Here is a 17,149-nt window from a genome sequence, read left to right on the forward strand (position 1 = left end):
TGTACATATTGAGATATGCATATCGCAATGGCTTACGATAACTGAATGATTTTATACGTCAAAAGATTACAAAAAGTCTAAGTTTTAGGTCAACGCAGACAGCACAGAGTAGACTGGACACATGACTGTTACATACATGTGATAGGCTTAATGTTATTAGGCGCAATAAGCGAAGTAGGGCCTACTCACGCGCACAGGAAGCTGTCTCTTGCGTAATCCTGATTTCAGTTCTCTTCTGCAGCGTATATGGCCATATACACACAAAATTATGTCAAAATGCCCGTCTTAGTAAGTATTCATGTAAACACAGTCAGCTATGTCTTAAGTGGAGTAAATAGTTGAGAAAGCAAGCGCGTGTGTAACAATATATTGGATCTGTGCAGCTCTTAAAGTGACAGCAGCCTAATAAACCTGCTTCAGTCTGTGTGCTTAATATTAATCAAAAAACAAAAGACAAAGAGAAAAATCACATACTGCTCTTGACGGAATAACTTCTGTAGCTTTAATAAGAATCAATTAAATACAGTGACGACTAAGCAGTGTTTTATTTTTAAATCTGATTATTCAATTTCTCTTAAATCAATCTAATGTAGGCCTACCTGAAATCCTAAATACCCATGGTTTACACTTATGTTAAAATGACACTAACTTTTTATTAGGGCTGTCACAATTCCTCAATTAAATTAGAGTACTCGATTTAAAAAAATCCTCGATTGCAATTTACCCTTGCTGGGTAACCGGCAAAATACCAGAAGTGACATATTCCAAGGACGAGAATCCATGAACCACATTATTAGACCGTTTTCTAAGGCTGCACAATGTATTAAAACCATTTAAAAACCATAGTATAGCATAGTGCTATTGTCAATTCACATAGGCCGCGATTCAATCAAATAAATATATGCCCTGAGGGTATATGACCCTGGACCACAAAACCAGTCATAAGGTGCACAGGTATATTGTGGCAATAGCCAATAATACATTGTATGTGTCAAAATGATCAATTTCAATTATCAATTATCAATGCAAAAAATACTTAGGATATTAAGTAAAGATCATGTTCCATGAAGATATTTTGTAAATTTCCTACCTTAAATATATCAAAAAAATATTTTTGTGTTAAATAAAAATTATTTATGTATACATATACACACATATATATACATATACACATATACATTTACATAAATTATATATATATATATATATATATATATATATATATATATATATATATATATATATAATATATACATACATACATACATACACACACACAATCATTCATGTTTTCAAATATGCGAACTGTTGTTCATTGCAATTTCCAAATAGAAGTTTAAATCCTTGCTCTGAGTTTGCATGTTTTGATGTCCACATATTCCTGTTTAAGAGGTTACAGTGGCTGTAACATTTCTATCGTAAATAAGTGGCCAAATATTAAAGATTAAGTGAACATTTGAATTAAATGTTGTTTGGCCAATATTAAACAAGGATTTTATCATGTTTTGTGTGTAGCAATAATCACCTGGCCATTGGCGCCCTCTGCAGGCATTTGTTATAATACATAATGTAAATATTATGATTGCTTATATTATGTATATCATGTATGCTAACAGTGTTGTTCTATAAAACCATATAATTGCTTGCTTTTGATACTTTATTTGAACCAAATATTATTGCCTCATTTATATATATGTACTTTAGGTCATTTTAAAGGCTTAGGTCTTTGCTTAGGTCTATTTTTATTACCACAAAAAATATCTGATTACTCTAGTAATCGCAAAATAATCGTTAGTGACAGCCCTAGTTTTTATGTAGCTAGTGCTAAAGTGAAAAACTGCAGTTCACTTTTAGAAGTTGTAGAGATGCTCTCTTTTCACAAAAAGAATGTGAAACATGTATGCTGGTTATATCATTTTTAGTTTTTAAATATATTGAAATAATTTGTTTTACAAACTTAAACCATTAACATATCGAATATTCCGTTATTTAACAAGTTATAGGATATCACATTTTTCTTCAATATTGTGCAGCCCTAATGAATATTTATAACAATGTAACGTTTAGCCTTGGCATCTAAGTACTAGTGCGACTGACATCCCTGCATGTGCCACTACTTACCTCAGAGCTGGGTTGTTGAATGACAGTATCCTTGCTGCTGATAGTTGGTGTGATGCTTGTGGTTTTGGCTGTGCTCACAGGGGTCTGGCCCACAGCAGGCTGCTGCCTCTCTGGGCTTTTTTGTGTCTGAGAAACTTGAGAAGATTGACTAGAAGGCATAGCATTCTGGCTTGGGCTCTCTGGTGAGACAACATCCTGGTTGTTGCAGGAAATGCTAGATGGCTTCCCACTATCAGCTGTGTTAAGGTGAAGACTAACTGAGTGAGTTAGTTTTTCAGGTGGGGTGGATGGTGGTGAAGACGTAGGAGAAGATATCTTTGAGACTGCAGCTTCCTCCAGGGATGGCTGTGATAACAAGGAAGGAGCAGGAGGCCAGTCCAGGGTGTCCAGTAACTCTTGTGGCTTAAGAGGGGACACTGGTGTAGGGGGTCCAGAGGATTGCCTCTGAGACAGAATGGAGGCCTGCTGGGCAGATTCAGCTAGAGCTAGTGCAAGCATGCGGGCAGCGTTCTTTGGTGGGGGAGGGGGAGGGATGAGGGACACAGAGCTGACAGGGACATTGCCCTTTGGTGAGTCCAGAACTACGGCTCCTATGGATGGACAAAACAGAGGGAACTCAAACAAGGCAGGCAGGCTAATGTTCACGAGAAAGGTAAGAGAGGGGAAATGTTAAATTTCTACAGATTGTGGACAGATTTCTCTACATTGAGGGCAATCATGCAAAGCGTTACTGGTAAAAGCCTGGTGAACTAAACCTGAAAAATCAAATAATTATCTTATGAAATTTAAACAGTGTACCTTAGAGGATCATTTCACAGTAGCATCAGGGTCAATGACATGTTAGTGTATATATATACATACGATATATATATATATATATATATATATATATATATATATATATATATATATATAAGGGCTGTGTATCACCAACAATGCCACGATATGCATCGCAATACTAAAGCTATGATACGATATGGATCAATTTGGAATTTAAATTTCTTTTGAGCAGAGTTTAGTAACAGTAATATCTGTTTATTGAATAACCAGTGTTATAACAGTTGTGATAACTGAAAAACTATTTTGTATTTGTCATAAAAAAAAAAAGATGAGTTAAATGAAATAAGAAAGGTTAGGTCCTGTGCTAAAAAGGTTAGAATGGCTCTTCCTTCTGCTTTTAAAGTCTCTGCCTCCTGCTTTTAAAGTCTCTGCCTCAATAACTGAAATGACAATTATAGTGTCAATTGTCTGAAGCCGTTATTCTCGACAACGCTGTATGGCTGTAAATCCTGACATATGAAGCGCATTAATGCATTTGTAATCTTTTGAGAGCACTAAAACGTGGGTGGGAGTTTTGAGATTAAAGCATCAGGCAACTTTGGCTGCTTCTGAGATGACAAGTGTGTGCTGCTACCTGCTACGAACAGGGCTGGCTGGTCTGGATGATGTCTTGCCATATGCAGAGAGAAGCTCTTCGTGTTGTCGGAGTACTTAACTTTTGTTTTGCAGTTCTTGCATATCGTATGACTCACTAATGTATGACTCTCCAGTTTAGTGTAAAACCCCAAATTCTCCCATATTTTTTATTTTACTTTTGTCGGCAGTGGCAAAATCCTCTTATCCATTTTGAATGTCTCGTGCTGCTGCTCGGGTTGCTAAAATTGGTGCCAATTGACGTCACAAGATAATTAGCTACATTCAAAAGCCAGCAGAATCGATACGGCAGCTGCTGTATCAATACGCGCATCGTCAGGAGTTAATGACGATGTATGGTTGTATCGATATTCTGACCACAGCCCTAATATATTAGTGCTGTCAAATCGATAAAAAAAAAAAAAAAAACTTTAAAAAATTAAAGTTAATATATTTTTATATTGTAATAATTTCACATGTAATCTCCAAATTAATGTAGAAACAAAAACAGTAGCCTATATTTGTTTAATGGCATCTATTTATGAAAGGCATCACCGATACCAATACTGCTACTGATTTCTTTTTTCTCAATTTTAGCCATTCATTATAGCCATTCATAATTACAGTATAATTAAAAGCTATTCATTTTTAACATGTATTAGGCTTTTAAATAATAAAACAACTTAATTTAAGTGAACTTAAAACAATCTTCACATAAACCCATTATAATGGTCACATTATAATGTCACATTTACCTGTGCCCTTTAATATATCAGGGATACATTTTTTCTATTGGCCCAGTCAAATCGGTTCAGATTTTTACTTGCCCGGTCAAAATGCACAAAAAGTTATTGTTTTCCCTCGGTTTCCTTGTAAACAGTGCTTTAAGATTTTTAGGTAGGTCTAACAGGTAGGATATATACAGAACTGAATAAAGTTATCAAACACTACAGTCTTCACTACATAAATCATAAACTAAATATAGATTAATCCCTATCAAAGCTCCACATGTTATTCAGTGAAGAGCAGTGAGTGATTTTCTCTTTTTCTTTGTTCTTTGATTAACATTAATGACAGACATCACAGTAGCAGTTTTTTGGGCTGCTGTCACTTTAAGACCTGCCGCTGCTGCACATCACGCAGATCTGACATGCATCCCATTTTCTCACAACTCACAACTTAAGTTCATTTTAGACTTCATTTAACTGTGCTTGCGAGGATATTGGACAAAACTGTCATTTTGGCATAATTTTATGTGTTTTTGTCCGTTCGAGTGCTATCTGAAGATGCTTTCTGTGCGTGGTTTAAAAGCATTTGCATGAATAAGAGCGTGATCATATTGTAACGCTAGCCAAAGAATGACAGGAAAAAAAAACGGATGCTGCATTAATTGCGTTAAATATTTTTAACATGTTAAACTGAGGATGTTAACGCATTAATTTTGACAGCACACACACATATATATATATGAAGAGTTCAGATGCAAAAACCTCTAAATGTCATCTGAAATTTCCTCCTAGAATGATCATTTTTATGAAGCTCGTATATTTAAGATCAGTAATTTCACTTAAATGGCAATGAAAATTACCTATTAATTGCCATTTAAGTGAAATTATTGAACTTAAATATACAAGCTTGATAAAAATGATCATCCTAGAAGAAAATTTCATATGGCACTTAGAGGTTTTTGCATCTGAACTCTTCATATATATACTATATATATAATATACTATTATATATATATATATATATATATATATATATATATATATATATACACACACACTCACACACACGAAATATATAAATTATTACATTCAAAAATATCATTACATTTTTGGGGAGTCACACCAAAACATTACAACTTTGCTTTGACATGAAATTGTATAAGACTTATGGATCGGGTATTCTGGTATCTGATATTCTTGATACACAGTTATGAGTTGCAGGGGTCCTCTCTATGACAATTTCCTGTTTTGTGTTTTTTTCCTGCATGTCACACCACATGACTTTGATTTGGAGGACTTTTTTTTTTATATATATAAAATTGGCTTATATGAGAGAAACAATAAAAGGTTGTCAAAATGTTTAAGTTTTCTTTTCATGAATTTCAGTCTTTTAAATGAGGCAGTATTCTTCATTATGATTGCGAAACAGCTGTATGACCCTGACATTTAAAAAACATGCTTATCATAGAGGCGTATTTAAGTAATTTAGGACAAAAAAAAAAGTCAATGACTCAAGAAACAATATAAATTTAAGCTATCGTATCTCTGTGTTTTAGTTCAGCTTACCTGGCTGCTCTTGAGAGCAGGTGACCAGTGGTGTCTGTGAACAGTCAATGCTTGATATGTCTTTACTTTCTTTACTCTCAAAGGTTGCAGCTTTAGAAAGAAGCTCTTGTTGAATGGCTTCACTCAGGGGCAGATCAGTGGTTTTTGACAGAGAGCTCAATTTTGCAGGAGAGACGAGAGAAGATGGAGGGGAAGAGGGCTGAAGCACAGTTCTCTCTGGTCCTTTTCTTAGAATGGAGGCAGCTGATTCAGAGATGCTTAGAGGAGCCATTACAGCTGAACTCTCACTGCTCTCAATTGACTGAAGAGGAGTTTTCTCTGAGACAGATGCAGGGGGCAGTTTATTTCTATCCTTTAAGGCTGGACTGTGGACTGGAGACAAAGAAAAGCTTGCAACTTTAGCTCTTACTGGCGAGACTGGCTCTGAGCCACTGCCACTGCCCTGACTCCTCTTTAGACTGTTTGCATCTACGTCAAGTGACAAAATGGAAGTCTCTGCCAGAGGAAGGCTACACTGAAAAGACATGGGGTCAAAATCTAAAGAGGCCATGCCAATGTCAGGGGGGCTCAGGTCCACATCATCAGCGGAACGGGGTGGGGAGATGAGAGCAGGCACACAAATTGGACCATCATCCCCATCACTGTCCCCTTGGTCCAGGTTGTCATACGAGTTACAGTGTTGCCTGCTATCCAGCAGGTCACCATTGAAAGAAGCAGAGAGAGCATCACTGCTGGAGCGAGGTCTGCGTGGCCTGTAAACCTTAGACTCTCCTGTGTTAAAGGAAAAGAAGAAAAGTCGTCATTTCACAATGGTTGATTTAAAAGTTTATTCTGAGCATTTTTTGAGATTTAGAATTCTGTTACCTTCAACGTTATGCAGAGAGGTGAGAGATTCCTCACTTTTGGCAGACCGAAGAGTACTGGTGTCTCCTCTTCCTCCTGAACAGTGAAAATAAAGTGGGAACAAAGGGTTAATACAAATTGCTTTTACATGACATTACCACAAAATGAACCCCTTTGGCATGATGTAAGACCTGATTAACCACTGGGTTTATATTGTGATAATGACCATCTGACATTCTGAAATGAGAAAATGGCACAATACTAACCAGCCAATGCCATGGCCTTGAGTTCATTTGGTTCACTGGGATTGCGGTGTAGTTTGCGTTTAGACATCGAGGAAGACTTGCCCAAGTTGAAAAAAGACCGCCAACTGCCGACTGGAGACTTTTTAGACTTTATGGGCTGCCTTTTCCTAGGTAACAAATGATAAGAGGCTCAAAATGTATCTCTATGAGAATAACAGGCACTCAGTTGGTCTCTTTATGACAACAGAAACACTGACATGGTTGTAGATTTTAAATCTCATTATTATTTAAATCTTAAATCATACCTCTCAGTGGGGAATTCAATGACTGTGTGGAATTTTCCCTGTAAGGCTGCAGGACCCTCTCCCACCTCTATGTACTTGCTGTCTGCAGTGATGGGCGAGTTGATCTGGGCCTGGGTACGTGCCTGTGCCTCTTCTAGTGTAAGCAGCTTTGTGGATGGAGAGGGTACCAGCAAAGATTTAGGCCGAGACAAAGAATTGTGTCCTAAGAAGACAAAGACATTTGTAATGAAAATGTAGCAATTCAAAAAATAAAAAAATAAACAAAAGCAGTTTAAACAAAATACTTTTTTGGACAATTGATATGTATCCTGAAGAAGGCTGTGCAGCCAAAACATGTAGATCTACACTTTTAACAGTTTTTAATGATTTAGCCCAGCAAATTAAAGGCTTTTTACTTGACTTCAGTGCCTTGAGTATTTCATCTTCATAATCCGTTAAAATCTGTTTGTGTCCATACCTGTTCCCTCTCGTATGAGTGAGCTCAGTTTGGGGCTGAAGAGAACATCCACATGGTTGAGGATGAACTCCACCACAACCGACTGAATCCGGACCTCCATAAAGGCAGCTGTTCCGCTGAAGCAAGCAGATTCTATTTGTTTTGACCTTTTTAGTTTAGAATAAAAATAAAATATTAGTTACAAATAGTACGTTTTTTATATTTATAGTTTTAAAAATTGTATCAAGAAGTATATCTGTTTTCACATTGTATGAAAACCGTTGCATCATGAAGAGATCGTACCTCAGTAAGTTTGGGGCCCAAACAATGGCCAAATTCTTTGTATGCATGTTTGTTACATAGCTGAAGGTTGCTAAGTGGGAAAGATGCCTCATAAGAAACTCAAGGGTCCTACAAGAGAAATATAAATACAAAACATTAAACCTACTGATGCATTAAAATCAGACACTAACTAAAATTAGTATTATGCACTCGATTCAGGAGCAAACTCATTTACGTGAGCAATGTTGTAATAACAGCCTACATTTTCCTCAGTCATAGACGTACTTGAACTGCATTTGTAATATAATCAGTACGCTTAATGCAGTAGATTATTAAAAAGCTCTAACATTTGAAAAATTTGGCTTTTGAAGAGAACTGCAAATCCTCTGGCAACCAACAGAGGGCACTGTGGTCATTTACAAACCTATAATGTGGGGGCGGCAGCTGCTGAATGACATCATGTATTTTGATCAGCCTCTCCTCATCAGTGGCTGCTGACACAGCCTCCTAAAAAGGAGAAGAGCGGGTGTAAATCAGGGTCACTGCATCTAGAGCAGCTCAAACCAACAAAAATATTTAAACCCATGTTCACACTGTATTGCAGAGTGAAGAGCACATGGTCAGTCCCATTTCCTGTGCATTATAGTTTTACTGCTTCCATAGCAACCAGAAAACATTTATGCAGTCTTTACTCTGCCCTTTTTTTTTTTCATTTGCAGTGACTTATCACGAGATGCTGTAAATGTCAGTACTGTGTTTGGAATGGAGCTGAACTCCTTGTGAGGGGCTCTGGGCTCTAAGGAGCAGGGCCCTAAGAAACAAACCATTCATTTAGCTCGTTAAAAGCAATCACTAGAACAAATAGTATCAAGCCTTCAATGACTACAGCACTGTTTTGCCAGTTTATCAGACCAAGAACTAAAAAGGTTATGATATCATGGTTGTTCTAGTATAATAGGTGCTCTCAGCTGTAGCTATTTGTATGACAAAGAGTGTATGTCTGAGAAAAGGCTCTTTAAAGGCCTGTCGTTCTAGGATAAACACTTACCGAGAATTTCTCATACAGCTGGTAGGTGAGAAGTGGGTTGGGAAGCTCTCGAAAGTAAAGCTTGCATAGGGAGCCCACACAGTGTATGTCCTGAATGTAAACATCTTTTGTCAGATCTGGGATCTGTTCAGAGTCAAATTCATGCCTAAAAAAGAGAGAATGAGAGAGAGAGTGAGTGAGAGAAGGTTAATGCACATAAAATTGTAATATAGTAGTAGTAAATAGCAAATATAGTATATAGTTAAATATACTAATACACCAAAGTTTGGGGTCAAAAAATGGCAGTAAAGGCATTTATAATGTTTCAACTTCATTCATCAAAGAATCCTGAAAAAATATTTTAAAATATATAAAACTAGTAAACAGTTAGCCTATTTTAAACTGTATAAATTATTTCACAATATTACTCTTTTTACTGTATTTTTAAACAAATTAATGCACTGCAGGACAAAAATGTTTTGCATGTTTTTGAAAGAAGTCACTTATGCTTACCATAAGTGACTTCTATCAAAAACATGCAAAACATTTTTTACCAAACCCCAACTTTGGAAAGGTAATGTAACATTAACTTTAAATTTAAAAAGTACATTTAGAAACACGGGAGGAAAAACGTGTTAACTGGCCAAGTGAACAAGTCAACTTTCCTGGACGTGGTAATAAACCCCATCTAATCTCTCTCTGAGTCCACTCATTTCCTGCTGTATTTGAGAATACAAACATTCCCATTACAAAATGTAATTACCAACAGCTTAATGTTCAGCCATTGCATTCAGAGTTTCTCAAGCAGTGTGATAAATCCCTATCTCTGCTACTTGAAATTAGGGAAGTATGTTTATGTCTCACCGCAGCTTCTGAATGTTGGAGGCAATCCCAGAGAGACGGTACATTCCATCAACCACTCCATGCTTCTCAATGAACTCAGTGCAGCTCTTGAGTACCTGAGGGACTAGAGGTTTAGACAAAATGTTATTGAAGCATCCTTTTTGGCACATAATGTGAGAGGCTTGTCAAAATGCCAATAGAATAGAATGCTAGATTCTGTGCAGCAAATCTTCGATTTTGTAAACTATAAATAAGCCGTAGCACAGGCCCAATTGTCAGATAACAAATCTGTGCTCTCCTATTTAAGCAGAGGTAATAGGTTCACATTTGCTCCAGTGGCATTAGACAAACTCCAGACCTCCAATGCGACCTTGCAATATTTCACCCAGAGGAATCATAGTCACAGACAACCCTGACTGGCCTCTAGTCTTGACAAAGTTTATCCGACAGATGAGCGATTCCAAGGCTTTCAGAGGCTGCTGTTCATCTTCATTCCTGACATAGCAGTCTGAAGCACAAAATCCTTAAAAATGCAAGAAAATTCTGTCTCTAAGCCATCCCCAAAATCATTCAGCGCTTCACAATAAGGATGACCTGGGGCCATTGTGAGTGTGAGTGTGTTTCAGGACAGTTGATGGAGCTGTCACTTGGCCTTATAAGGCCAGTAATACATTGTCAGTGTGTTTTATGTTTATTGATCATGTACATGCATTTTTATGCCTTGTGCACAAACATTTAGTCTCCTGATTTAAATATGCCACTAAGCTAAAGTTGTCTAGCTGGCAAACACAGAAAAATTGTGAAAATTGTGAATGGCTTGTGATCACAACTTTTTATGTTTGTTTTTATGAATTTTTAACTGTGATGGAGTTAAATTATAGCTGTATAATTTCCAGTTGTCTATGCAAATAACTCATTATATTTAAAATGTAATACATTCCAAAAGTTCAGTCATATGAAATCATTCTAATACGCTGATTTGGTGCTCAAGAAACATTTCTTATCATCAAATTTGAACAGAACAGAACGCTCAAAAGAAAATATTTTGAAAAAATACATTGTTTTGTTACATTATAAATGTATTTATTGCCACTTTCGATCAATGTAATGTGTCCTTTCTAAATAAAAGGATTAATTTCTTTAAAAAAATATTTTACTAATCCATACTTATGAATGGTAGTGTTTGTTGCATAAAAAGACTAATATCTGCAAACAACAAAACTAATGGCTTAATTCGGCCAGCATATTTTTTGAGCCCTTTCAAAAAATTCTGCACGTTACATCAGTGGCAAACATCCTAATGGCACCAACTGAAAAAGGGAAAAAATGTGATTAAAATGTTTAAGTGCATTGCAGGGAGGTCTGCAGAGCTTTACGTTAGTATGACTGATCCATACTAATGACTCACTTCTTGAACAAAGTGTTTGGCCAAGTCGTCTCACTTTCCTCTGAGATCAGAGTGTCTGAGACGAAGAGTACACAGTCTGCCATTAACTGTTTTACAAACACTTTAAAGCTGTGTGTGCTCGTGGATGGGAGAGGGCAGTGAAAGCTTCAGATCTAGGTAGTAAACCTAAACATTATCATCTATATAACCCAATTCAATGAGTGACCTTTTGTAGCAGAACACATTTTTAAAGAATTCCTGGAATTTCCAGTTTGAGGACACTTGCATCCTCAGGGAAGGAATGTCCATTCTTTAGCATTTTAATAAAAGTGATGGGTTTCTGATTCCCTTCTAAATGTAATGGTCGAGCAGTCGCACCAAGTTGCGCGGATCCTGTTTGAAAAGGACAAGGCTTAGATTGTAAGGGCAGGCAATGGCTCAGGGAGGATTTGAAGTCAAACAAATGGAGCAAATGCTGAAGGCTGCCAGGGAGCTTTGAATCAATGGGGAAGAAATCTCCAGACACGGCCCCCTAACCATTTCTACTGACCTTTAGACCCCTTTAAGCCAATCCATTGGCATAGCAACCCATGCAGGCAGATCCAAGGGTGAATCTAGAGGAGGGGGTTAGCTATGCTTTCCAGCCCACCCACACACAGAGTCAAAGAAACTAGTGTCAAGCACCGTCTGGAGCACGGCCGTGAGTTTGAGTAGGACCAGAACGGACAAAGCTCACCATCATGGCCAGAGTTGAGAAGATGCTCTCCTAGGTCACAGCCAAACACCCTCTCCCTGAGGATACCTCTTTGCTTCAGTTTCTGCTTGGTCGGCCTGGACTTCATGAATGTGCGCAGAAAAGTGATCAGTTTCCCGTGCTTCTTGGACACTGAAAGAAACAAAAGAAAATACACAGATTTAAATACATATTCATGTCAGGGAATACCACAAGCAGCGCAACAATACATGACCACCCCAAAAAGAAAATGCATTTTAACAACACATGCCAGTGCCAGCCACACCATGTGAGCGAGCCAAGATCTTATGAAATGAAAAATAAAATCACTGGGTTGTGTGAGAATAATGGGTTTATGCATTATGCTTTACTGAAGGAATTTCTCAAATCCTACATTGTAAGTGTTGCTTGAATTACTCAAAAATTACTTATTTCCCCCAAGTACATCCTCCATCTCTTGGTGTTTGTTCTACATCTGGTAGAGCAAAATAAAACAATTTAATTCCCTGCGGATCCATGTAACTGTTATAGAAACCAAAGTACATTATAATATAATCAACTATGAATGATTCATGATATTGAAACTTGAGCTCAGGTTTGGAAGAAAAAAGCCTGTTGAAGAGTGGCTGACATAGAACATCTGTGAAAGTCTTCTTAAAGCAATAAATACTTCCTTTCATTTTATTTTTGAAGGAGGCCAAGAAACAGGAAGGACGTCTCAAGCTGTTTGGTCTCCAGAGCAGCTTGCGTTGACATTACAGCGACAGTAACTGCCTGTCAGTGGTCAAAAATCAGCAGCCTGACCTAGAATTTGCATGAGAAACTCTTGGAGGAAAAGTGAAACTCTTGGAGGAAAACTCTTGAGGCCACAGAGGAAAAGTATCAAACACGAAATTCCAAAGATTTAACAGGAACACAACTGCATCAAAATAATTCCACTGGATTTGCTATAAAAACCTGTATTGCAACTGCTCATTTAACTTGGGTTGTTTTCATTGCTTCTCATAAAATATTAGCAAGCTTAAATATTACAAACCCAAGAACTGTTTGCATAATGAAGCTGTATGATTTAGCAAACAATCTGTTGCCAGAAACAATTTCAGAGCCATTACAAATGCAGCTGGGATTCCAGAATCTGTGTTTATGTTTGTGTGGGCACATGTGGTGGATTTACCAGTAGAAAGTCAAAATTATTAGCAAAATAATTGCCAATATCACACAGTTGTTTATTTCACCAATTTAACTCCATGCTGATTTAAAAGATGTGTGATCCTTTGCATGCTAAAACCACAGTGGACGTGGCAAGGGGACATCTGCCAGCTGTGATCTCATCTGTTCCTTTGTGTCTTTACCTTTTAAAAAGGAACATTACTCAATATTTTTCTTCGTAAAAGATATTGAAATTTCTCCAACAAGCAGTTGCAAATGCTCTGAAGGCAATTAATCCTTTTCATATCCAGTCGAGGTTGATAATAAAAAGAGCTGTTGTAGGAATTTCCTGTTCTACTTTTCAAGAGCCAATAAAGTAACTGCCACACCACGCATTTCACAGATCCTCTTATTCTGAACACCACAACAAACCAAATACAGGGCATGTGTTGAAGTTCACAGAAGCGGCAAGAAGGCTGTTTGTTATTGAAGAATGAGTGTTTCCTGCAGGCTGTACTTAACTTCTACCGAGGAGACACTGATGACGTCACAGCACAACGTGATTGACTGACACATTCACAGTATTTCTTGACTTTTTTACCTCCAAATCAAAGCTTAGCTTTGTTTTGAAACTCCTTTTATGTGAGTTCAGATGACTTACCATGAATTTCTCTGGCTTTAGCCATAAAATCACTCAATTATAATACAAAACCGACTTTGTTATTCTAAGTCTATTGAGAAAGACGATTAGAAGAGAAAAGTCTTCAAGTCAACAAAATGCATGTATCGCAAATTAAAACCAGTGTACAAATATTTTTAACACTTCTTTTTCAGCGGAGCAAATGAACAAACCCTAAATAATTCCTACACAAATTTGCCATTAAATGCACTTCAGCCACATCTACAAGTCTGAAATAGTTTAGCAAACTGTATTAGCACTAAAAAGGCAACTTCATAACTTACCTCAATGTTAAATATCCATAAAAAAAAGGACAGAAAACAGTGCCTGAGTATTTTTAAGTTTGTCAGGCTGCAGCTGCTATAGAGAGCTTGAGACAAAACGGTGAAGGATCATCACAAACTGGTTTTTGTCTCGCTCTCCCTGCCAGCCGGTAAAAGCTAATAGTCAGCATGCATTCTTTCCTCATTGCTTTTTCCCTCCTCTGTCTGAGTTTGTCCAGCCCCTAATATCAGCTTTCAACAGCGTTGGCTTCTAATGCAGAGATCGGGGCGTGAGCGGCCGCAAAACCCAGAGAAAGTCAGTTTCAGCCTGAAGGCTGCTGCATTTATCAAATATCCAATGTCGAGTGATGAATGTGGTTTAAAAAACAATGGCAGTACAACACAGCTGATTCCTTTGATGTTCTAATAGGCTATAGCCTAAACAACACTTATTATAAGTAACTTATAAATAAAACTATAAAAAAGCAACAAGTCAAACAAAGATGCATACATTTCATTTGACTACACAACCAGGGCAACAACAATTCACTTTCTAAAGAAACTCATTCATATTAGCCAAGGCCATGTTCCATTCAGCTTTTACAACCCAGATTGACATAGAACAGCCATAAGGAATTGACAAAGACAACCTTGTCTGAACTCTAAAGCAACAGGTTTGTGGCTAAACAACACAGAGATACGGGTTTTGCAAGGTAACGCTGACCCAGTGATGTTATCACTGTGATAAACACACACACACACACACACACACACACACACACACACACACACACACACACACACACACACACACACACTAATGTGCTGATTTGGTTTTCAAGAAACATTTCTTATCATCAATGCTGAAATAATATTCAGCATAATATTGCTGCTTAATATTTCTGTGGAATCCCTGATACTCTTTTACATGTTTCTTTCAGTATTTATTTGAAACAAATCTTTTTTAAAGATTAATAAAAGTTAATCTATATTATATAAAAATAATATTGACCCAAACTTTAGCATGGTAGTGTATGTGTGTGTGCATATATAGACACATACATATACAAGAGCAAAGGGATTTGGAAAACAAACAAACCTTGCGCACTACATTCAAATCATAATATCTGCTAACTTCATAAACCATCAAAAAGTGTTAATAGGAATGTGTACGAGTACAACAAACAACAATAAACCAGTCTCCCAACCCAACAGCTAATAGAAGTTCACATAAAAGTCTGTTTTCAGAACAGGCCAGTAAGGAAGTAGAAGTACACAATCCCCTGAAGGATGAACGGACACATATTGCTATGTAAACCTAACACAGTTTGTCTCTCGTTCTCTCACAGTTCCTTCCAGCTGTCTTGGCTTGTTCACAGAGGCAGCTGCCCTTTACTCCACTGAGAGGAAGACATTGTTACCCCACAAGGAAGTTAGGAAGTGAGAGGGAGCTAAGGGAGCTACATCTGGAGCAGCACCTGCTACGGCCAAGTATAAGACGTCTGTACAAAAAAAAAAAAAAAAAAAGATTATATTTGAGGCATTTTCATAACCTAGATTATGCCCTATTCGTGCTATAAAACTCCCAGCAACCTTTATCACTGTTACACCACCTGCCCGATAGGACATTATGAGGTTAACCATTTACACAGGGCATTTGCTTAATGAGGTGAATGATTCATAAGGTGTTTTGTGTTATGTGATAGGCATTTGTTGCTTGGCTGAAGCTCTGCAGGGGAGCGGAGAGGTATGCTGTATTTGAGCATGCACAAAGGCTGAACACAAGAATGTGCTTGAGTAACCATGGAGAGACTGTAGTTCATATTGCCAGTGGACAAAGCTGGGATTATTTTATAGCCTTTTTCAACCAGGGTCATGTAAATCAGCCAACGAGTGTGTTGCAAAATAACTTCACAATGGGGCTTTCTGGAAAACACAATGTGGTGCACTTGAAAGAGCAGACAAGCTGGGTCATAAATTGACGTCACAAACCTCATTTGAATACAGAGACATTAAAATGTAGACTTAGTCAAAATAGAATTGACACACTGACATTAAAATTCTGGTTGATACTGATAATTATTTTCATATTATGGCCGATACCTGATAAATAGAAGACATTAAAATTCTACACTATTTTGCGTACATAAAAAAACAAACAAAAAAAAAACTACAAATCAATCAAGTTAAGTTTATAAATAACGATATAGTGTATGAAAAATAAATGCATTCTTGGATTTGCTAAAGATTAAATTTAGCAATGTTATTCAATTATAATTAGCAATAAATAGCAGACATTAAAACTCTTATTTAAATAAATCAAAAATAAAACCCTACAATCTAAAATCAATCATGTTACAGGATTTAAAGTGAAATTAGGCATCACAACATTATAATGGAAAGTATGAAAAATTGAAGATTATATTTAACTGTTTTTAAACTATTAGCTCAATTTTTAAGTGAGCGTTTAATACTTGCAAATGTAATCTAAATGTAAAAAAGGAGAGAAGAGCATGCACAATTAAAATATCCAAAATTGTCTAATACTGATCAATTTGAAACTAAATCACTAAGATTGCTTGACAGCCTACATATCATGTATGTCTTCAAAAAGAGACTGATTGGTGGTATGGCAGCACTACAGTCAAATAAATGCAAAAACACTGATAAACAATCACATGCTTTCAAATGCAGGTGAAGACAGAGAGAAGGAGAGTGCTATCAGGGTAAATCTACAAGACATGGGTCAAAGTCACAGACACCAGAGGAGTGTGAAGTGAAAAGTGGAAAACAAGACTCCATATTTGTTGTGCTTGCACCAGATCCTATATAGGTAACACATGATGTTAGGAAAGACCAGTGAAACTACATTATACCAATGCTATGGAGTGCCAGTAGTGTTCAGAGCACCCGTGAGCAGCAGGCGACTGTGCGGAGATGCACAGGAGAGTTTGGGGTTAGTCCGTGTTAGACGTAGTACATGGATAAACAGTTTGGTCTACCTGAGCTCAGCCTGTAGGGGTTTAATGGGTCGGGTGCCCATGCACTGTCCTGCTTTATACTCTCCATCTCCAAATCTGCATGCCGAGAGTAGAGAAGGGGAGAGGGAGGTACCATGAGTTAGAGAAC

General features: G+C 37.2%; 1 protein-coding gene across 4 annotated transcripts in view; it reads right to left on the reverse strand.

The window, feature by feature from the left end:
- arhgap32b (Rho GTPase activating protein 32b) overlaps positions 1-17,149 on the reverse strand; it is a 119,239-nt gene that overhangs the window by 6,021 nt on the left and 96,069 nt on the right. For 2 of the 4 annotated variants that reach the window (XM_081390183.1, XM_081390184.1), the window contains 12 exons: positions 17,023-17,097; positions 11,933-12,082; positions 9,831-9,933; positions 8,988-9,132; positions 8,364-8,446; positions 7,961-8,068; positions 7,679-7,824; positions 7,222-7,423; positions 6,938-7,083; positions 6,693-6,767; positions 5,829-6,599; positions 2,122-2,711 (listed from right to left, as the gene is read on the reverse strand). In XM_081390183.1, the coding sequence (XP_081246309.1) occupies positions 2,122-2,711; positions 5,829-6,599; positions 6,693-6,767; positions 6,938-7,083; positions 7,222-7,423; positions 7,679-7,824; positions 7,961-8,068; positions 8,364-8,446; positions 8,988-9,132; positions 9,831-9,933; positions 11,933-12,082; positions 17,023-17,097 (2,594 nt within the window). Of the gene's footprint in view, positions 1-2,121; positions 2,712-5,828; positions 6,600-6,692; positions 6,768-6,937; positions 7,084-7,221; positions 7,424-7,678; positions 7,825-7,960; positions 8,069-8,363; positions 8,447-8,987; positions 9,133-9,830; positions 9,934-11,932; positions 12,083-14,041; positions 14,182-17,022; positions 17,098-17,149 lie in introns of those variants that run through there. The other 2 variants (XM_081390186.1, XM_081390185.1) reach the window with 2 other exon arrangements.

The sequence above is a fragment of the Scardinius erythrophthalmus genome, assembly GCF_964197995.2.
Source record: "Scardinius erythrophthalmus genome assembly, chromosome: 17".
Lineage (NCBI taxonomy): Eukaryota > Metazoa > Chordata > Actinopteri > Cypriniformes > Leuciscidae > Scardinius > Scardinius erythrophthalmus.